The following is a 22,522-nucleotide window of genomic DNA, read 5'->3' on the forward strand; positions in this document are numbered from 1 at the left end:
TACCAAACTTTTATTTCTCTAGTGTTTTATATCTTGCAAAACATCTTGACCTACAGTATCTCCTATGCTCTTTGCCATAACCCTGTGAAGTAGATGCTTCATCTCTATTTAACGGACTGGGAGACTGAGACCAATGGAGGTGAAAGGACTTGTCCAAGATCACACAGCTTGGTAAGTGACAACCATGAGACACTCAGGAAGAGCTGAATTACAAAGGTGGGGCTGGGGTGGTACTGTAAGGATTCAATAGAAAATCTCACAGTATCCCAGTACAGGAAAAAAAAAAAAAAATAGGCCTCAGGGGAGCTGGGAATAGCAAGTCAAGAACCAGGTTCCCTCAGTTGCTCAGGGCTGTGAGTTTTCTTTTCTCTGCTTCCCAGCATGTCTCCTCTTTTCTCATGTCTGCAAGTCCTCCATCTGTATTCTCTTTTATTAAACCTACATGTGACTCAGGTTGGCAACACACCAGCTCTGGGCTGACAGTAACTTAAGTACCCACTGTCCACTGGCACAGACTTTCATGTCACAATTTTAAATCCTCGGGAGAGACATGCAGATTGGAAAAAGTATGTAGCCCTGATCAAATTCAGCTGTGGCTAGGAGATGGCAGGATCTACTGCTACAAAGATGCTACCTAATCCCTTACCTTCGATGGGTGGTGTTAATTTCCAGAGGAAGGGCCTGTGGGCAGTTAAGAATCTCATGTTCTATTACAGGTATGAATCCAGACCTTCTGAATTATTGTCCAGTTCCAGAGCTTCCCTAGCTCTCTTGTCTTTCTCATCCAACTCAACAAAGATTTGGCCAAATCTATGCAAGACACTGCACAAGGTGGTGGGTGGTGGGTGTGTGACTCAGCTTCTGTCGACCCTACCCTCCCTCCACCAAAGCCAAGAAGAGACCAGGAATGTCTGTCTTTAATAGTCAGGCCACCATGCAGAGCCTTGGCAAGGACAACCACAACAACGTGTCTGAGTTCATCCTCCTGGGCTTCTCCAGTGAGTCACAAGTCAGGATGGCCCTGTTCACCTTCTTCCTCCTCCTCTACCTCACCACCCTCTTGGGCAATGGGCTCATCCTCACCCTGATCTACTCGGACTCGCGCCTCCACACACCCATGTACTTCTTTCTCAGTATCCTGTCTTTAGTGGACATGAGCTATGTCACTACCACTGTACCCCAGATGTTGGTTAATATGGTGTGTCCAAGGAGAACTATCTCCTGGGGAGCTTGTGTAGCCCAGATGTTCATCTTCTTAGTTCTGGGCATTGCTGAGTGTGTTCTCTATGCCATTATGGCCTATGACAGGTATGTGGCCATTTGCTTTCCCCTTCACTATACCCTACACATGAGCCATCCCACTTGTATCAAGATGGTCACAGTCTGTTGGTCCATCAGCATAACTGGGGCCCTGATCTATACTGTCTTCACCATGCGCCTGCCTTATTGTGGCCCTCACAAGATAAATCACTTCTTCTGTGAGGTCCCTGCTGTCTTGAAGTTGGCCTGTGCAGACACATCTCTCAATGATCATTTGGACTTCGTCTTGGGTTTCATCCTGCTTCTGGTCCCACTGTCCCTTATCCTGGCCTCTTATGTCCATATCTTTGCCTCCATATTAAGAATCCGCTCATCCCAGGGCCGGCTCAAGTCCTTCTCTACATGTGCTTCCCACATCACTGTGGTTACCACATTCTATGGGCCAGCCATGGTGATGTATATGAAGCCTGGATCCTGGTATGATCCAGAGCAGGACAAGAAGCTGGCCCTGTTCTACAATGTTGTCCCTGCCTTCCTCAACCCCATCATCTACAGTCTCAGGAACAAGGATGTAAAGGGAGTCTTTTTGAAAGTACTTGGAGACAGAAGGACAGCTCAGTAACCCAAGATGTTTCAGAGTTGCCCAGAGTTGTGAGCAGGACTAGATGGGGCCCATTTGGTATCAGAGAGGCACATCATATTCTGACCAGCCTGAGTTTTCCTGGGCTATGAGCAGCTGGGCAAGGATTTGGCCACCCCTAAACTGAAGATCTCCTGATTGGCTGAAAAATTATCAGCTGCCACCACACAAAGCCTCAGTTCAGTATTGAAGGCAAAGAATTTCTTCTGCAAAAACTATGTCCTTGTGGTTCATGGCCATTACCTTTGTGCTTTTCCTGGCTTCTGCCCTTACCTTTGGGAGTTTATATCAGCGTGAACACAGCCAAATATTTAACATGCACACGTGCTATTCTACAGTATAAAGGAATTTAGGGTGAAAACAATAAAAGGAATATGCAGATTATGTAGCAATATAGTCTTGCATGACTGCCTGACAAGCACTTATAATAGTTAGCATTGCTTTTTGCATTAGTCTATAAAGTCTGAGCTAGAATTATTTTAGACTTATCTGTGTAACAATATGGCTAATAATTGACCTGGTCTGGGCTCAGCTTATGAAACTGATTCTCACTTGTTTTACATTTTAAACTTCAACTTTATTTTGAGAAAAAAATATAAATATTTCTCAGGAGAAATATGTGTATATATCATATATAAAACCAAACCTGTTGCTATCAAGCTGATTCCGACTCATAGCGACCCTTTAGGACAGAGTAGAACTGCCCCACAGGGTTTCCAAGGAGCGTCTGGTAGATTCGAACTGCCAACCTTTTGGTTAGCAAACATAGCTCTTAACCACTATACCACCAGGGTTTCCATATCATATATATGTATATGTAAATATATGTATGTTTTTATATATATCATATATGTGTATATGGATATACATACACATATGTCTCTATGCATGTGAAAGATAGAAGCAATTGAAAACAAAAATTTAATTCCCCCCCTCAAAAAAAAAAAAACAAACACTAATATTTTTCATGTTTGGTTTCACTCTTTTTTTTCTCCTTTTTTTTTTTTTTTTGCAATGCATGAACATGTTTCTTTAAAGTTGTGCAAGTATCAACAAGAAAGCTTAAAGTATGCCTATCTTTTGGCACAACAGAATGGGACAGTGCATACAAAATATTTTAAATATACTATCTCTTATTTCTATGACTGTTGTTTTGTTTCTAGTAATCACATTGCTCATGGTCACTTGAGTTTAATGTTATAAACAATCTGAAGCTACCTTATTAGCTTAATGGATTAAATAATTACAGATAGAGTTAAAGTACCCTCTGAATACTCCCAATTCCCCTGAAGCAACCACTATCTTTAAATTAAATTCTATTTATTCAGTCTGTTTTTAAATTTTATATCCACAAGTAATGCATAGACTTGTTCATGTATTTATTTAAAAGTTTTTAACGGTACCATGCTATCAGTACCACTCCAAATTTTTTTTAAGTCAACAGCATTTTTCTGACACCTGTATAAATAATAGGTCTGGTTTATTCCCTTTAACAAGTGTCTAAATATATCACATTTCATTTATCTAATTTCCTATCACCGAAGACTTGTTATTTTCCAATTTTTCACTATTACGAACAATGTTGTAACTCAGGCCTTCATACATTTTTCCATATGTGAGTATTTTTCCTAGGATTTTTGTGTAGAAATGGACTGTAGGGATTACAGAATCAAAGAAATGTCTAATTTACTAAAAAATTTACTAGATACTCCTAAATTACTCTTCTATGCCAGCCTACACCTCTCTTCCTCACCACGTGATATTGTCCAATATTTAAATGTTTATCTATCTCATAGATGAAAAGTGGTAAACTTACTGTTTTTGTTTTATTTGCAATTGCCTGATTGCTAGCAAGTTCAACATTTTTTTATAAGATTGGTGTACTATCGTGTAGTGGTTCAGGGCTTGGTCTCTGGAGTCAGGCTTCTGGGTTCTAATTCCAGCTGTACTCATTACTAACACAGTAATAGTGGGCAATTTACCTGACTTCTCTCAGTTTCAGTTTACTCATCCGTAAATGGGAAGAAAATAGCACACACTTCAGAAGGTTGTTGGAAGGATTAAATAATACCTGTAAAGATCTTTTAGTGTTTAACAAATAGCAAGTGTTCAATGAATATAAGATTGTTTGTCTTTTCATGATTTGTAGTTCACTATATATTTTTGAAGGAGCCCTGGTGGCACAATGGTTAAGCTCTCAGCTGCTGAAAGGGTGGCGATTCAAACTCACCAGCGGCTCCATGGGAGAAAAGACCGGCAATCTGCTCCTACAAAGATTTCAGCCTAGAAAACCCTATGGCGCAGTTCTACTTTATCATAAAGGGTCGCTGTGAGTCGGAATCAACTCCATGGCACACAACAACAGTGTATTTTTGAAATGAATTCTTTGTTAAAGGCATTGAGAATGTCTTCTCAGTTTATTGCTTTTTTTCTTTATTGGAAAAGAAACCAAAAAACCAAACCCAGCGCCATCGAGTCCATTCCGATTCACAGCGACCCTATAGGACAGAGTAGAACTGCCCCATAGAGTTTCCAAGGAGCGCCTGGCAGATTCGAACTGCCACCCCTTTCGTTAGCAGCTGTAGTACTTAACCGCTACACCACCAGGGTTTCCTTGCAAAAGAAATACGTGTTTATTCTTAAAATTTTATGAAACATAAACAAAAAGAAGAAAATGAGAATCATCCATTACTTTAGACCTGAAGATAACTGTTAACACTTTAGTGTCCACAATTCAGGGTTTTTAAATTTTAATTGGTTCTACTAATATTTTTAAAGAAATATAAATACAGTTCTTAGATAATTATTTTTCATGATTTTTGAATTGAATTATCAGTATATTTTCTTCTATAGCTAGGCTTAATCATTCAACAATAGGTTTTGTTCATGTTCATTCTTTTTCATTGCTGAAGAGTATTCTTTCACTTTCTTTTGATGACTATGTTACGGAACACTAGAAGGTGAGTTCTGTCCAGCGTGCTCAGACTTGGCAATGATCTGGACACTGGTCTTTGAGGAAGAGAAAGTAACTTTATTGCAGCGTGCAGAGCAAGGAGCCAGGAGGAAGCACCTCAGATTCGACTCCCGAGCTATGGGGAAGCAGGGTTTATATGTGATTTGGGCAGCAGGGTAGCAGCCTCACAGGCATACGGGGGGGAAACCCTAGAAGGTGACCAGGGAACAGGAGGTAACATGGTTCTTGTCAGACCTATCATTTCGGAATAGGGTCCAGGTGATGATTTTTCTTCTGATTCAGTCCACCTGTTGCTTCATCTGCTGTTGAGGCCAATTAGCTGTCACAGCTGGCCCTTCTGCCCATGTAGCGTGGGCCAAATCTGGCTTGGGCTAGTTTAAGGACTACTGGAAATTTACTGGCATTCACAGGGTCAAGTTACAACTACGATAGAAAGAATAGAACAGATTAGAATAGAAAGATGACTTTAGATAAATAGAATTCTTAATTTAATGAAAATGAACTTATAAATTTTCTCCTTTATGGTTTTTCTTAAACGAATGCATGTCGAGGATTTTATTGAGCTCATTAATTCATGAAGGGACCAGTAAAATGTTAGGACTACCTTGAATGAGAATTTGACTCTATTAGATAAATGTCGTTTGTGTTATTACAAATAGGAATCCTTTCCGTTACCACAGCAGGAGTCATTTGTGTTTCTACCAGTTTTCTATAATTTATCGGCTGTGCCTACAGACTTGTAAAATGCTCTACTGCATAGAAAGTCAATTAAAAGACCACATCCCTATAAAGTCAAATAATTCCTGCAGTACTTTCTAGACAATAATCAGTGCCGAGAGGACATCAATAATCTCTTTTGCGAGTCTTAGAGTTTTCCTGACAATCTCCCCCCTTGTCATTTTAAATTATCTTCCAAGATTACACTAGATCACAAAAAGGTTGGTCTTATTTCATTTGGCCTCATTGTTTATATAGGTGTAGCAAGAAGATTAGCCAGGTAGGCTTACTTGAATTTGCTATGCAAATCTTGAGACATTTAATATTTAGCAACCATTAGGGCCATGGAGCCCTGGTGGCGCAGTGGTTAAGCATTCCACTGCTAATCAAAAGATCAGCAGTTTGAATCCACCAGCTGCTCCTTGGAAACCCTATGGGGGCAGTTCTACTCTGTTCTATAGGGTCACTGTGAGTTGGAATTGACTCAATGGCAATGGATTTGGTTTTACCATTTTTATTAAGGCCACAGAATTAATTTCTATCTGGAAATTTTTATAAGGTATCTTAAATTGGACTTTTTAAAATCCTCTATTATTTGCTACACTAAGGCTGGAAAATCAAGTGAAAAAAATTCTCTCCACCATATGTCATGCAAAAAAAAAAAATTTTTTTTTATGCAAAGTAGCTATAAATTTGGGCCAATTCCTCTCCTATCAAGGTCCTAATATAATAATTCTCAAATATGACCTTGCTTATACAATTAATTTGACCAGCTACATCCTGGTTAAAAAGAAAACAGATTTTTATCTCTTTTTTTCAGATGCTACTCACCAAAGTGGCATGTAGAACATTCTTTATAAATTGTTGTTGTTAGGTGCCGTCTATTCGGTTCCGACTCATAGTGACCCCCTATTCACAACAGAAGGAAACACTGCCTGGTCCTGCTCCATCCTTACAATCATTGTTATGCTTGAACTCATTGTTGCAGCCACTGTGTCAATCCACCTCATTGACGGTCTTCCTCTTTTCCACTGACCCTGTACTTTGCCAAGCATGATGTCCTTCTCCAGGGACTGATCCTTCCTGACAACATGTCCAAAGTATGTAAGACACAGTCTCACCATCCTTGCTTCTAAGGAGCATTCTGGTTGTACTTCTTCCAAGACAGATTTATTTGTTCTTTTGGCAGTCCATGGAATATTCAATATTCTTCGCCAACACCACAATTCAAAGGCATTAATTCTTCTTCGGTCTTCCTTATTCATTGTCCAGCTTTTACATGCATATGATGCGATTGAAAATACCATGGCTTGTGTCAGGCGCACCTTAGTCTCCAAGGTGACATGTTTGCTCTTCAATACTTTAAAGAGGTCCTTTGCAGCAGATTTGCCCAACACAGTTCGTCTTTTGATATCTTAACTGCTGCTTCCACAGCTGTTGGTTGTGGATGCAAGTAAAATGAAATCCTTGACAACTTCAATCTTTTCTCCGCTTATCGTGATATTGCTCATTGGTCCAGTTGTGAGGATTTTTGTTTTCTCTATGTTGAGGTGCAATCCATACTGAAGGCTGTGGTCTTTGATCTTCATTAGTAAGTGTCTCAAGTCTTCCTCACTTTCAGCAAGCAAGGTTGTGTCATCTGCAAAACGCAGGTTGTTAATGAGTCGTCCTCCAATCCTGATGCCCCGTTCTTCTTCACATAGTCCAGCTTCTCAGATTATTTGTTCAGCATACAGATTGAATAGGTATGGGGAAAGAATACAACCCTGGCACACACCTTTCCTGACTTTAAACCAATCAGTATCCCCTCATTCTGTCTGAACAACTGCCTCTTGATCTATGTAAAGTTTCCTCATGAGCACAATTAAGTGTTCTGGAATTCCCATTCTTCTCAATGTTATCCATAATTTGTTATGATCCAGGCAGTCAAATGCCTTTGCATAGTCAATAAAATACAGGCCTGAATTTTCTGGCAGTTCCCTGTAGATATACTGCTGCAGCTGTTTTTGAATGATCTTCAGGAAAATTTTGCTTGCATGTGATATTAATGATATTGTTCTATAATTTCCACATTCAATTGGATCACTTTTCTTGGAAATAGGCATAAATATGCATCTCTTCCAGTCAGTTGGCCAGGTAGCTGTCTTCATATTTCTTGGCATAGACCAGAGCCCACCTCCAGCACTACATCTGTTTGTTGAAACATCTCAGTTGATATTCCATCCATTCCTGGAGCCTTGTTCTTCGCCAATGCCTTTAGTGCACCTTGGACCTCTTCCTTCAGTACCATGGGTTCCTGATCATATGCTACCTCTTGAAATGGTTGAACATCGACTAGTTCTTTTTGGAATAATGACTCTGTGTATGCCTTCCATCTTCTTTTGATGCTTCCTGTGTCATTTAATATTTTCCCCACAGCATCCTTCACTATTGCAACTCAAGGCTTGAATTTTTTCTTCAGTTCTTTCAGCTTGAGAAACGCCGAGTGTGTTCTTCCCTTTTGGTTTTCCATTTCCAGCTCTTTGCACATGTCATTATACTTTACTTTGTCTTCTTGAGTCACCCTCTGAAATCTTCTGTTCAGTTCTTTTACTTCATTAATTCTTCTTTTTCCTTTAGCTGCTCAACACTCAAGAGCAAGTTTCAGAGTCTCCTCTGACACCCATCTTGGTCTTTTCTTTCTTTCCTGTCTTTGCAATTACCCCTTGCTTTCTTCATGGACGATGTCCTTGATGTCATTCCACAACTCGTCTGGTCTTCGGTCACTAGTGTTCGATGCATCAAATCTATTCTTCAGATGTTCTCTAAATTCAGGTGGGATAGACTCAAGGTCATATTTTGGCTCTTGTGGACTTGCTCTGATTTCCTTCAGTTTCAGTTTGAACATGCATATGAGCAATTGATAGTCTGTTCCACAGTCGGCCCCTGGCCTTGTTCTGACTGATGATGTTAGCTTTTCCATCGTCTCTTTCCACAGATGTAGTCAATTTGATTTCTGTGTGTCCCATCTGCTGAGGTCCATGTGTATAGTCACCGTTTATCTCGGTGAAAGAAGGTATTCGCGACAAAGAAGTCGTCGGTCTTGCAAAATTCTATCATTCGGTCTCTGGCTTTGTTTCTATCACCAAGGCCATATTTTCCAACTACCGATCCTTCTTCTTTGTTTCCAACTTTCGCATTCCGATCACCAGTAACTATCAATGCATCTTGATTGCGTGTTCGATCAATTTCAGACTACAGCAGCTTATAAAAATCTATCTCCTCATCTTTGGCCCTAATGGTTGGTGCATAAATTTGAGTAATAGTCACATTAACTGGTCTTCCTTGTAAGCGTATGGATATTATCCTATCACAGACTGCACTGTACTTCAGGATAGATCTTGAAATGTTCTTTTTGACGATGAATGCAACACCATTCCTCTTCAAGTTGTCATTCCCAGCATAGTAGACTATATGATTGTCCAGTTCAAAATGGCCAATACCAGTCCATTTCAGCTCATTAATGCCTAGGATATCAATGTTTATGTGTTCCATTTCATTTTTGACGATTTCCAATTTTCCTAGATTCACACTTTGTACATTGCAGGTTGCGATTATTAATGGATGTTTGCAGCCATTTCTTCTCATTTTGAGTTGTGCCACATAAGCAAATGAAGGTCCCGAAAGCTTTACTCCATCCACGTCATTAAGGTCGACTCTACTCTGAGGAGACAGCTCTTGCCCAGTCATTTTTTGAGTGGCTTCCAGCCTGGGAGGCTCATCTGGCACTATATCAAACAATGTTCTGCTGCTATTCATAAAGTTTTCACTGGCCAATTTTTTCAGTAGTAGGCCAGCAGTCCTTCTCTATAGTTTGTCTTAGGCTGGAAGCTCTGCTGAAACCTGTCCGCCATGGGTGACCCTGATGTTACTTGAAATATCAGTGACACAGCTTCCAGAATCACAGCAACATGCAAGCTACCACAGTATAATGAACTGACAGATGAGTGGTAGGTACCCATATTAAGATCCAGCAAGATGGACTTTAAGGTAAAAAAGCATTATTACAGATAATGAGAGTAACTTCATGATAAATGATTCAATTTACCAGTAAGATACAATTATATCTCATACAACATATATTTACATGGCTTCCTAATGGTAAAGGACAAATTGACAAAATGGGCAAATCTGTAATCAGAAAGAAAGGTTTCTTTGGAAAACCTCTCTAAAAATATAATATGCATACAAAATTTGGACAAATCTTAAGTGTACAGCTTGATTCACTTTTATAGAGTGAACACACCCACATAATCACCACCCAGATTAAGATATAAAACATAACCAGCACTCCATAAGCCTCCTTCATACCTCCCTTCATTATGCCTCCAAAGTCAACCACTATTCTGACTTCTACCTAGATTTTTTTCTTTTTTTTTTAAAAGATTTAGTTTTGTCTAATTTTCAATGTAAATGGAATTGTACAGTACACATTCATTGCATTTGAATTAAGCGTGCAATGTTTGTTGTCTTCTCTCTAGGTGCTAAATTTTATAATGGTAGAGACCAATAGCTGCCTTGTTCAACACGGGATTCCTCTAAAACCTACCACGTCTGGCATATAGTGAGTTCTTAACAAACGTTTGGAGACTGAATGAACAAACAGATAAACATGCCAGGAGACATTAGAGGGGTTATCTATTACCATGTAACCAATTACCCTAAAGCTTAGTGCCTTAAAATAGCAGACCTATTATCTCACAGTTTCTGTGAGTCAGGAACCCTGGCACAACTTAGTTGGGTCCACTGGCTCAGGGTCTCTCACAATGCCACAATCAAAGTGTCAGATAGGGCCACAGTCATCTCAAGACTCAACTGGGGAAGAATCTGCTTCCAACCTCATTCGTGTGATTGCTAGTGGGATTCACAGCCTGTTGGACTGAGGGTCTCTGTTCCTTGCTGTCTGTCAGCTAGAGGCTGCCCTCATTTCCTTGCCATGTGGACCTCTCCATAAGGCAGCTCAAAACATAGCAACTTGCTTCATCAGAGCAAGTAAGAGAGAAGAGACAGAGACTGAGTGGAAACAAAACAAAGTCTTTTATAACCTAATCACAGAAGTGATATCTCATTGCTTTTGTCCTATTCATTATAAGTGAGATACCAGGTCCAGTCCACACTCAGAAGGTGGTGATTACACAAAGGTGTGAATTACACAAAAGCACCATTGGAGGCCCACCTTAGAAGGCTGTCGACCAAAGGAGATATATGAATGAAGTTCAGAATGGAGTTCAGACAGGAAACGGCAAGTTGGTAACCATCAGTGTATTTGGGTGGTGAGTGAAGCCATATTATCTAATGAAATTTCTCAGAGGAAGCACACTCTCATTGACCTCTATATTCATTATCTCATATGTCACAGTAACATTGTACAGAATGAAATAACTTTCATTTTATAAATGAGGCCCAGAGAGATAAACTGATTTGCTCCACACCCAGTAAGTAGCAAAACAAGACTCATACTTGTCTGTCTGACTTCAAAATTTGTGTTTCTTCCTCTGTACTATCATGCTCTTCTAACAACCTGTCATTGCTGTCCTGCAACTTCATCCCTTTCCTCTTCCAAAGCTTGGTATTATCTGTAACAGGTGATAAGATCTTTTGTCCCATTGTCTGTTTCCTTTTCTGTAAAACATAGAATAACAACTCCTGTTCAGAGTTGTGAGTGTTCAAAAAAAAATAAATGTCAAGGGCACATGGTGGATATTCAATTGCTGCTGTTTCCATCATGTCTGATCTCCCTATATGGACAAAAAATATTTCATTCCAAGGTTTTCCAGGGCAACCCTGATTTGGGGTAATTTTATTCTTGTTAAATTTGTATTTTTTTTCTCCAGACTTCTTGCTAGAGTTAAAAAGGCTCTTTGATAGAGTTAAAGAGGCTTGATGCTCCCACCTTGCCCTCTCCCCACTTTGAAATCCTTGTCTTCCCTGGCTTCATTGGTACGCACAGAAACATTTCCACTGGCATGCATGTTTTGATTTATCTGCTTGCTTGGAAGTTTTAGTTCAGACATTAAATGAATTTTGTTGAATAGATAAGCTTAAGTATTTAGGCTTCTGTACATGTTGTTTTACATGACCTAATGATATGTCAAAATTATGAAGGGTGCTTTGTTTGCCACCTTTTTCCTTTTGTTTTTCCTTTGGTTCCTCTCTCACTCTCTCTGTCCTTTGCTTCCTATAAAAATTCTCTGCTTGCTTTTGTTCAGGAAAGTACTTCCGAGTTTTTGCTGGCAAATGTGCTTCCATCTATGGATCTTTTCAAAACAAATTCAACTCTATAAAATTAATCTTGTCAGAATATATATGTATATTTATGTCTTAAACTTATTCATAAGGTTTTCACTGGCTAATTCTTTTCAGAAGTAGACTGCTGGGTCCTTCTTCCTAGTCTGTCTTAGTCTGAAAGCTCAGCTTAAACCTGTCCTCCATGGGTGGCCCTGCTGGTATCTGAATACCGGTGGCATAGCTTCCAGCATCACAGCAACATGCAAGCCCCCACAGTATGACAAACTGACAGACACGTGCGATAAATCTAAGACATATATATGAAATGAAATGAATGAATACATAAATGTATATCATATGAATCAATAAATAAGTGTATAAATATATATAATAAATAATATATGTAATCAAAATATATAAATATGAAATAAAATTAATAAATAAATGAAATGGAAGGCATAAATATCAATATCCTAGGCATTAGCAAGCTGAAATGAACTGGTATCAGCCATTTTGAATCAGACAATCATAGAGCCTACTGTGCAGGGAATGACAACTTCAAGAGGAATTGTGTTGCATTCATTGTCAAAAAGAGCATGTCAAGATCTATCCTGAGGTACAACGTTGATAGTGATAATATAATATCCACATGCCTACAAGGAAGACCATTTAATACAAACATTATTCAAATTTATGCACCAACCACTAAGGCCAAAGATGAAAAAGTTGAAGATTTTCATCAGCTGCTGCAGTATGAAATTGATCAAACATGCAATCAAGATGCACTGATAATTACTGGCGATGGGAATGCAAAAGTTGGAAACAAAGAAGGATCAGTAGTTGGAAAATATGGCCTTGGTGATAGAAACAATGCCGGAGATCAAATGACAGAATTTTGCAAGACCAACAACTTCTTCATTGCAAATACCTTCTTTCACCAGCATAAACAGCCGCTATACATATGGACCTCACCAGATGGAACACACAGGAATCAAATCCACTACATCTGTGGAAACAGATGATGGAAAAGCTAATATCATCAGTCAGAACGAGGCCAGGGGCCAACTGTGGAACAGACCATCAATTGCTCATATGCAAGAAGTTCAAGTTGAAACTGAAGAAAATCAGAGCAAGTCCACGAGAGCCAAAATATGACCTTGAGTCTGTCGCACCTGAATTTAGAGACCATCTTAAGATAGATTTGACACGTTGAACACTAGTGACCAAAGACTGGACAAGATGTGGAATGGCATCAAAAATATCATCCATGAAGAAAGTGAAAGATCATTGAAAAGACAGGAAAGAAAGAAAAGACCAAGATGGATGTCAGAGAAGACTCTCAAACTTACTCAGGAACATTGAGCAGCTAAAGCAAAAGGAAGTAATGGTGAAGTAAAAGAACTGAACAGAAGATTTCAAAGAGTGGCTCGAAAAGGCAAAGTAAAGTATTGTAATGACATGTGCGAAGAGCTGGAAATGGAAAACCAAAAGGGAACAGCACACTCGGCATTTCTCAAGATGAAAGAACTGAAGAAAAAATTCAAGCCTTGAATTGCAATAGTGAAGGATTCTATGGGAAAAATATTAAATGACGCAGGAAGCATCAAAAGAAGATGGAAGGCATACACAAAGTCATTATACCAAAAAGAACTAGTCGATGTTCAACCATTTCAAGAGGTAGCATATGATCAGGAACCCATGGTACTGAAGGAAGAGGTCCAAGGTGCACTAAAGGCATTGGCGAAGAACAAGGCTCCAGGAATGGATGGAATATCAACTGAGATGTTTCAACAAACAGATGCAGCCCTGGAGATGCTCACTTGTCTATGCCAAGAAATATGGAAGACAGCTTCCTGGCCAACTGACTGGGAGAGATCCATATTTATGCCTATTCCCAAGAAAGGTGATCCAACCGAATGTGGAAATTAAAGAAGAATATCACTAATACCACACGCAAGCAAAATTTTGCTGAAGATTAGTCAAAAATGGCTGCAGCAGCATATCGATAGGGAACTGCCAGAAATTCAGGCCGGATTCAGAAGAGGATGTGGAACCAGGGATATCATTGCTGATGTCATGTGGATCCTGGCTGAAAGCAGAGAATACCAGAAGGATGTTTACCTGTGTTTTATTGACTATGCAAAGGCATTTGACTGTGTGGATCATAACAAATTATAGATACCATTGCAAAGAATGAGAATTCCAGAACACTTAATTCTGCTCATGAGGAACCTTTACATAGATGAAGAGGCAGTCGTTCGGACAGAACAAGGGGATACTGATTGTTTTGAAGTCAGGACAGGTGTGCATCAGAATTGTATCCTTTCACCATACCTATTCAATCTGTATGCTGAGCAAATAATCAGAGAAGCTGGACTATACGAAGAAGAACGGGGCATCAGGATTGGAGGAAGACTCATTAACAATCTGCATTTTGCAGATGACACAACCTTGCTTGCTGAAAGTGAAAAGGACTTGAAGAACTTACTAATGAAGATCAAGGCCACAGCCTTCAGTATGGATTGCACCTCAACATAAAGAAAAGAAAAATCCTCACAACTGGACCAATAAGCAACATCATGATAAATGGAGAAAAGATTGAAGTTGTCAAGGATTTCTACTTCCATCCACAATCAACACCCATGGAAGCAGCAGTCAAGAAACCAGAAGACACATTGCATTGTGCAAATCTGCTGCAAAGGACCTCTTGAAAGTGTTGAAAAGTAAAGATGTTACCTTGAAGACTAAGGTGTGCCTGACCCAAGCCATGGTATTTTCAATCGCATCATATGCATGTGAAAGCTGGACGATGAATAAGGAAGACCGAAGAATTGACGCCTTTGAATTGTGGTGTTGGCGAAGAATATTGAATATTCCATGGACTGCCAAAAGAACAAACAAATCTGTCTTAGAAGAAGTGCAACCAGGATGCTCCTTAGAAGCAAGGATGGCAAGACTGTGTCTTACATACTTTGGACATATTGTCAGGAGGGATCAGTCCCTGGAGAAGGACATCATGCTTGCAAAGGACAGGGTCAGTGGAAAAGAGGAAGACCGTCAACGAGGTGGATTGACACAGTGGCTGCAACAATGAGCTCAAGCATAACAATGATTGTAGGGATGGTGCAGGACAGGGAGTGTTTAGTTCTGTTGTGCATATGTTCGCTGTGAGTCAAAACTGACTCGATGGCACCTAACAACAACAGCATGTCTTAGATATCTTAGGTATCTAGTGTTGCTATAACAGAAATACCACACGTGGATGACTTTAACAAAGAGAAATTTATTCTCTCACAGGCTAGTAGGCTAGAAGTCCAAATGCAGGGCACCAGCTCCAGGGGAAGTCTTTCTCTCTCTGTGAGCTCTGGGGGAAGGTCCTTGTCATCAACCTTCCCGGGTCGAGGAGCTTCTCATCACAGGGATCCCTATTCTTCTGGCTCTTGTTTCTTGGTGGTATGAGGTCCTCCCCGCCACCCTCCACCCTCCACCCACCTCAACTCTCTGCTCACTTCTGTCTTTTATAACTCAAAAAGATTGACTCAAGACACAACCTAATTTTGTAGATTGAGTCCTACCTCATTAACATAACTGCCTCGAATCCTGCCTCGTTAACATCACAGCGGTAGAATTTACAACACAGAGGAAATCATATCAGATGACAAAATGGAGGACAACCACACAATACTGTGAATCATGGCCTATCCAGATTGACAAATATTTTGGGGGGACACGATTCAATCCATAACAATATAAATATACACATGTATTTTTTTAACATTCTTAATACAGGTATCTTGTTAAATGCACACTGGAATGAATTTAATTTGTATACTTGTGTAAGGTATGTATTTTTATTTATTTGTTCTCACTGTGTCTTCTTCCAAAAAAGGAGTTGAGGTGGCTGTTTTTCCATATAAACAAATTTGTTGATCAGGAAAAAAAAAATTATTTTCAAACCACTGTCTGTGTTTATGGTTGGGCAATTACGCTTACCACCTTTATGGGATTTGGAAGGGTGCAGTCCTTGGGAAGCAAGTTGCAAGCCTCAGTCTAGAGGACTGGGAATGAGTGACGGACCAAAGCCAGCAGCCAGAGCCCACCAGAGGGTCACTGCACAGCTCCAGGGAGATTTTGGGAACTGGAGATCTAGCTGGGAACCCCCTGACCTAGTCAAGCCTATTCTCTTTGAATCCTATCATCCACAGGATGCCTTGCCTCGTGCATAGTTTCTCTCAAGCTCTTAGCACATTGGACTTTTTTCATCTTCCAAACTCTCCATGCTCACTTATCCACTCAATACTTATTGATGCCTCTTCTGTGTCAAATCCTATGCTAGACACTAGACACCAGAAGTAAATGATACTATCACTACCTTCCCATGGGCTGAAGGAGAGAATTGATGGCCATGTTCCTTCCTTCTTCTGTATGTTTGCCATCTCCATGTATCAAATTCCTATTCATCTTTTAGGAGCCCTGGTGGCATAATGGTTAAAAGCTAAGCTGCTAACCAAAAGGTCAGCAGTTTGAATCCACCAGCCACTCCTTAGAAACCCTGTAGGGCAGTTCTACTCTATCTTATAGGGTTGCTATGAGTCAGAATCAACTCGACGGCAAGGGGTTACAGGTTATTCATCTTTTAAGACCCAAATCAAATATTGCCTCTTTGTGAACCCTTTCTCACATCCCCCAGAGAAAAAGAGTAAGTGGGACCCTCCTGTGTATGGCCACATAATTTTATGTATCTCCTTCTTCATGCTCTTGTGACAGTTATTTCCATCTCCATCCTCCTCCCCTCACCAGTCCACAGTCTCATCATGAGCAGGTCAGGAACCAAGCCTTGTTCATCTTTTTGTTTCCAGTAACCAGTAATGTCTGATACACTGCTAGTAGCTATGAATGCCTGTAGAATCAATCAGCCAGTGAAACCATGGGCTAAACAGGATGGGCAATCCTGAAGGATTCTCATGAAGGAAGTGCTGGTAGGTAGGCATGGGGGTGACAGAAAGGAGCTGTGTAGGGCATGAGACCAGATGACTGCAAGGGAAGGAGCACCCAAGTTTGCAAGGGAAGATATACAGAGGAGGGGACATTTGAGCTGAGTTTTGAGGTACATGTAGGTATCTTCCAGGCAGCAAGCTGTGGCAGGACATTCTAGGCTGAGGAAACGGCATGAGCAAAGGCATAGGGATGTGGCTTCAGTGTGCATCTACAGGTGGTTCAGGCTGCATTGAATACAAGGTAAGTCAAAGAACTGCAAGAGGGGAAGGCTACAGAGGTGAGTAGGAGTCAGCTCAGGCAGAGCCTTGGTTGCCATACCGAAGAGTTGAGATTGAATACCTCAGATAGGAGCTTTGAGCAGAGGAGGACCAAAGTCAGAGCTCTATGTTAGAAAGATGGCTCTAGCAGCCATATGAAGGCTAATGACCTACAGAGCCTGGTTGTTGAATTCAGGCCCTGACACTAGAGAAGAGAGATGGATCACATACCTGGAGTTCCTGAGTGCTCAGGGCTGGACAGACAAGGCGAGAGTGTTGCAGGCTGGGCCAGGGAAACATTGGAAAGGAAACAGCCCTCCAGAAGGGTGAAGAAGTGCCTGGTGTGGGAGCTTCCCTGTGGGGGAGGCAAAAGCCTCCAACCCTTAGACATAGTTGGGCATCGGCACCACCAAATCCTGAGCTCCCTCCACTCCCAACTCAAGGAAGAAGCCTCTGTGGCTATCAGTATTGCTATAACTACGTGCTGGGGCCGGGGATCAGGAGATACCCCATCACTGAGGAGGAAGCACCCAGCCTTCAGTGTGGCCAGCAGCCTTCCTCCATGGAGCACAGGGACCAGCGAGACCAAAGGGCTCCCACCCCTGGCTTCCCACCACACACTGTGCCCAGGAGACAGGCTAGTAAGAGCCCTGGTAGCCTAGCCTAAGGAGCCCTCCCTTTCCATGAGCTGTTGCTCTGGCTTGGCCCTCATCTGCTGCTCCCCTGTACCTGACTTCCTGCCCTAGCCCCAGCCTGGCTCCCACAGGGACACATCAGGCCAAGTTGCTTTTGTAACTCTGGTTCCCCTGGGGGGGCAGGGTCCCTGGGTCAGTGTGCATATGTGAACTTCTCATGCTCAGAAAGGATGAAGCCTAAAGTTTCTTTGCTCTCCAAGCAGGAGTGGGCTCCCCTTTTGCCAGAGGTATCAAAAGAGGGAGCTCCAGTCTTCCCTGCTGCCTCACTCTGTCTCAAAACAATCACAGGATGTGGGTTCGCATCATTTTCGAATCCTCAGTGCTATAGCTCTAGCCCCTTCTCTCCTGCTCTGTCGTCTGTGTAGAAAAGAAAAGCTTCTCACCAACAGTGTGAAACACCGGAACGCACCCACAAAGGGCTGAGAGCCCAGAGGCCACTGGGCGGTTTAAGGTCTCTGCAGACATTCTAACTTTTGGAGGCCCCACCTCACTTTATAAAATACATATTAAAATGTGCCCACATTCCACAGTAGATATAATTAATATGTCACTTACTATATAACTATGCAAGAGTTTAATGAATTGCACTGACTAACAGCTATAATGTATTTATCATTTATTTAAACATTGGCTAATTTTTTTTGCAATATCCCTATTTTGGGGCCAGTAATTGTTTCTTTCAGGTCTCCAATATATCTGTAGACCTGACATATAGAAACTCAGGGACCGTAGACACTTTGCCTATGGTGCCTAACGGATGAAGCAGTCCTGGGGGATGCCGCCTGGCAGGTGAAGAGGACAATTTCATGGCCTTCATCACCTCCCAGGGTGCCTCATTTTTTTTTCCTTGGGGAAGGAGAAGCAGCTGAGGAAAAACTTGCCTTCAGCACACCCCCTCCGCAGCATCCACATTCCCCACCACACCTACCAGCTAAGTCTTATACTCCCCACCGCAATGTGGGCCTCCAGGAGAGGGTCTGGCCTGAGAGTCCTTGGGAGGGGATTCCTCAGGGATCCTCATACTTCTCCCCTGAACCTGGAGATGGGCTATAGGAACTGTCCTGGCTGGGGCCCTGAGGCCGTGTGCCACTCAGGAGTGACCCCCTGAGTCTGAGAGGCCTTGCCCACAACCCCCTTCTCTGCAGGGTTATAAGCTCAGAACACAGTGCCCCAATTATTCTGGGGAGCAAGTGAGGCAACTGGCCTCCCCCACCCCCAGCCTTGCAGGGAGCCCCCCGGGTAGGAGCCCAGCCTGGTTTGCAGTCCCTACTCCCCAGCTACCTGTCTATCTCTGCCTCTATTTCTTTCCCCATGACTGTGTGAGTGTGTACATGATGGCTTGTATCTGCATCTCTATCTCTCTACATCTTTCTCTATTTCTCTGTCTGTTACTTCTCCCTGGCTTTGCCTCTCAGTCTCGTTCTTTCTTCCTTTCCATCTCTCTCTGTCTGTCTCTCTATGCTTCTGTTTCTGTTTGCCATATCTCTGTTTCTCTGCCTCCAATGTTTTTGTCCCATCTCTGTCCTTCTCCTTCTATATCTCTGACGCTAGTGTTCTCTGTTTCTCCTCCATCTCCAGCTTGACGTTTATCTCACCTTGCTTTTTATTTCTCTCTGGACCTCTTGTTTCTTGCTCTCTGCCTCTCTCGCCTCTGGAGTTGCCCTAGTGCCATCCCACTCTATCCATCCCTGACTCTCTCCTCTTCTCTTCAACCTATGTCTGCCTCTTTGATTCCCAAGGATTTTCCCGTTGTAGCATTTCTCTGGGTCTCCCCCTTGAATGGACCTGATTCTCTGCCCACCCCTTCTCCACTGTGGGTAAATCTCTCTCACTCTCTGGCTCTCTGCCTCCACCACTGTCAGGTCGTCCCATTTCTTCGCTCTTGGCCTCCTCTGGCAGCTTTCTGTCTCTGTCCAGGAAACTTGCCTTGGCCCTGCCTCTCTCCCCCTTGTCTATCTGATCACCACTGTCTCTCTTTTTTCTCTGTCTGCTCTCCACTTTCCTCTTCCCTGGCCCAAATGCCTGTCTCTCAGCTCCCGCGTCTCTCAGCATCTCAGACATTCTTTCCTGTCTCCTTCTTTGTCTCTCTCCCTTCATTTCCATGCCTTGTTTTGTCCCCTCTGACTCTCTCCCATTAGGGCTCAATGACTCTGCATCTTTTTCCTTTAGTCTTTTTTCCTCCTTCTCTTCTGGAAGAGGATGAATGAACATTCCTCCCCCAAAGTCCCCCAGTTCTTCTCTTTCTGTTGCTATCAGTTGTCCTCTTAGCATCTGTTTTTGTCTCTCTCCCTGTCTGTGCCTCTCAGATTCTGGTTCCCTGGGCCTGTCTCTGCCTCACTGTCTCCACGTTTATGCCTCTCTCTCTTCCAGGGGCCTCTCCATTTTGCCACCATTTTCCCTGCTTTCATTGCTTTCTAGATTTACCTGCTTCTCTGGGTCATTATTAGCTCCTGCAGGTCTATTCTGATACTGGGGGTGGGTAGGGGAGGGGGCTGTAGGTGTGTATTTGTGTGATGGGTAAAGGGGAAGGGGAAACAATTCATATTTCTTCAGAACCTGACAGAATCAGATATTATTGCATTAAACCTCTTTGTGTAGATGAGAAACAATTACCTGCTCAGTCATGGCCAGTAAATTTCAAAAGCGAAGATTCAAAACCAACTGTGCTGAGTCTTTCATCTCTGGTTTTGTGCTACCAGAGAGGAGAGATGAGAGAGGGAGATCAATATAAGATTCCACAGAGAAAAAGGAAACTGTTTTTCTCTGACTCCCATTATATCCTGGCAAGGGACGAAGGTTGGCAATCCCAGTCCTGGCCAACTTGAGGACCAGAGGCTCACCTCTACCCAGACTCTGCAATCACACGATCCATTTCTGTCTTCTCATTTACAATAGGCTACTGTCAAACCTGGCTGTGACAGGCTGGAAACCTGAGGCTCAGAGAGGCCAAGCAACTGGCCCTAAGACAAACAGCAAGGTAGGCAAAGAAAGTGTGGTTAGAAACCAGTCCTTAGGCTCTGCTCTGGACCAAGACACAAATTCATCAAAGGGCAAGGAGTCCTGGCAGGCAGGGTCCTGTCATTCACATCTTCTCTGCTTCTTCTGCACTCAACATGCAGGCACAGCTGGAGGTAAGAACCAGTCAGTGTCTCATCCCCATGACCATTGTTTAAGGAGCCATATCTCAGGAGCTGAGGAGAGAGTATCAGGCTCTATCTGTCCCTAAGTTCCACACCTTGACTCACGGCTCCTCTATGAGAGCTGTATTCAGCAGTGCAAAGAGCCCTAGACTGAGGTCAAGACACCTGGGTGCTCCCTCTGCTCCAGACACTCATTTTGCCTGATCTTAGGCTCTCGCTTCCCCTCCCTGGCAGTTGGGTAAAACGAGAGACTTGTACTAGTGGGTATCAAATTGAGTTGCAAAGACCCTTAACTAGTAAGAGGAGCCATAGGGAGCCATGTGTGTCAGGGTGAGGAGGGTGTGAGTAGAGTGAGTGCTGAGCTTTGCCCTTGACAAAAAGTTTCAAGGGCTTTTAAAAAGTTGAGAATTGTATAACTCTGAAATTGTAACACTCCATGTCCCACTCCCCAGTGCCCACCCACTCCAATGCCCTTTTTCAGTCCTGTCCTCAAGGGCCTGACAGTCTAGAGGATGATGTCCCCTCAGCCTTGCACACCTTCCCCTCTGCTTCAGCCTTGAATATCCTCCCTGGAGGACATCGAACCACAGTCTGGCCTGGGCACTTAGGGCAGCTGGGATTGTGGGGCACAGGCCCCCTTTGCTCTATCTCTACAGCCCCCACCTCCTGGCCCCGGTCAGCTCCAGATCCAGGCATAACTAGGAAAGTGTTGCATGTCAGTCCTACAGGATCCATACAGATTATCCACACCCCCATTTTACAAATGAGATCATCAGGGCCAATGAGCTTAAGTGACTTGCCCAAAGTCACACAGCAAACTAGTGATTCAGTGAGAATGAGAGCCCAGCTCTTATACGACTTTTAGGTGTGATGCCCAGGAAAGTTGACTGGGCTCAAATGTGAAAGGCATGTTAACAATTCTGGTCTCTTTTGTTATTAATAATAATAAAGGGCCTTCCTATCCTGGCTGGATGGCAGCAGGGTGGGGGGTATAGACTGGGAGTAGAGGGCAGTCTCACTCTAGTCTCCTGCCCACCCGCCCTAAGACCTGCAGCTGGCAGTGGAGGTGCCATTTGTCATGGAGCCTGTACACACAGCAGCAGGGCTGGAGCTGGAAGTGAACAGCCAGAGCTTAGAGCAGGCCTGGGCTTTCTCTGCCTGGAGTCCACCCTTCCCAGTGCCAGCCTGCTCCTCCTCTCCTCCACTGGAAGAACTCTTGGAGCTGTCAGGGTGATTTAGGAGGCAGAGAAGTGTCTCTGTGTTTTATGTTCCCACCTCCTGAGCAGTCTTGGACAGAGACACCAACAGTCCCTCATGTGTTCTTGGCATCTATTTACCACCTACTTTGTTCATTGATGTGAACCCCAGGACCCTTTATCATCATCCAACCTCCCAACCACCCTGTAGATTTCCCATTTTACAGATGAGGCTGCTAAGGTCCAGAAAGGTGAAGTCATTTGAATGGGTCATGCAGCAAGAGCAGCAAAGATGCTCCTGGAACCAACCCAAGGGCTCTCTCAGCCTCACCACATTGCATAATTCAACAAATACACAAGCTTTAGCCCTATTTTTGC

The 22,522-nt window shown here is 42.6% G+C and overlaps 1 protein-coding gene across 1 annotated transcript; it reads left to right on the plus strand.

Annotated features, from left to right (window-relative positions):
• The first annotated feature begins 577 nt into the window (after positions 1 to 577).
• On the plus strand, positions 578 to 1,882 carry LOC100666479 (olfactory receptor 2A12-like). Its single transcript, XM_003415542.3, has one exon. It carries the CDS (start codon positions 908 to 910, stop codon positions 1,880 to 1,882), a length of 975 nt encoding a protein of 324 aa, XP_003415590.2. The 5' UTR covers positions 578 to 907.
• The last annotated feature ends 20,640 nt before the right edge of the window (positions 1,883 to 22,522 follow it).

Source organism: Loxodonta africana, chromosome 3 (genome assembly GCF_030014295.1).
Source record: "Loxodonta africana isolate mLoxAfr1 chromosome 3, mLoxAfr1.hap2, whole genome shotgun sequence".
In the NCBI taxonomy this organism is placed as follows: Eukaryota; Metazoa; Chordata; class Mammalia; order Proboscidea; family Elephantidae; genus Loxodonta; species Loxodonta africana.

Bases quoted from the DNA above. Each gene is read 5' to 3' on its own strand.
- LOC100666479 (XM_003415542.3), top strand. From the start codon at position 908: ATGTCTGTCTTTAATAGTCAGGCCACCATGCAGAGCCTTGGCAAGGAC.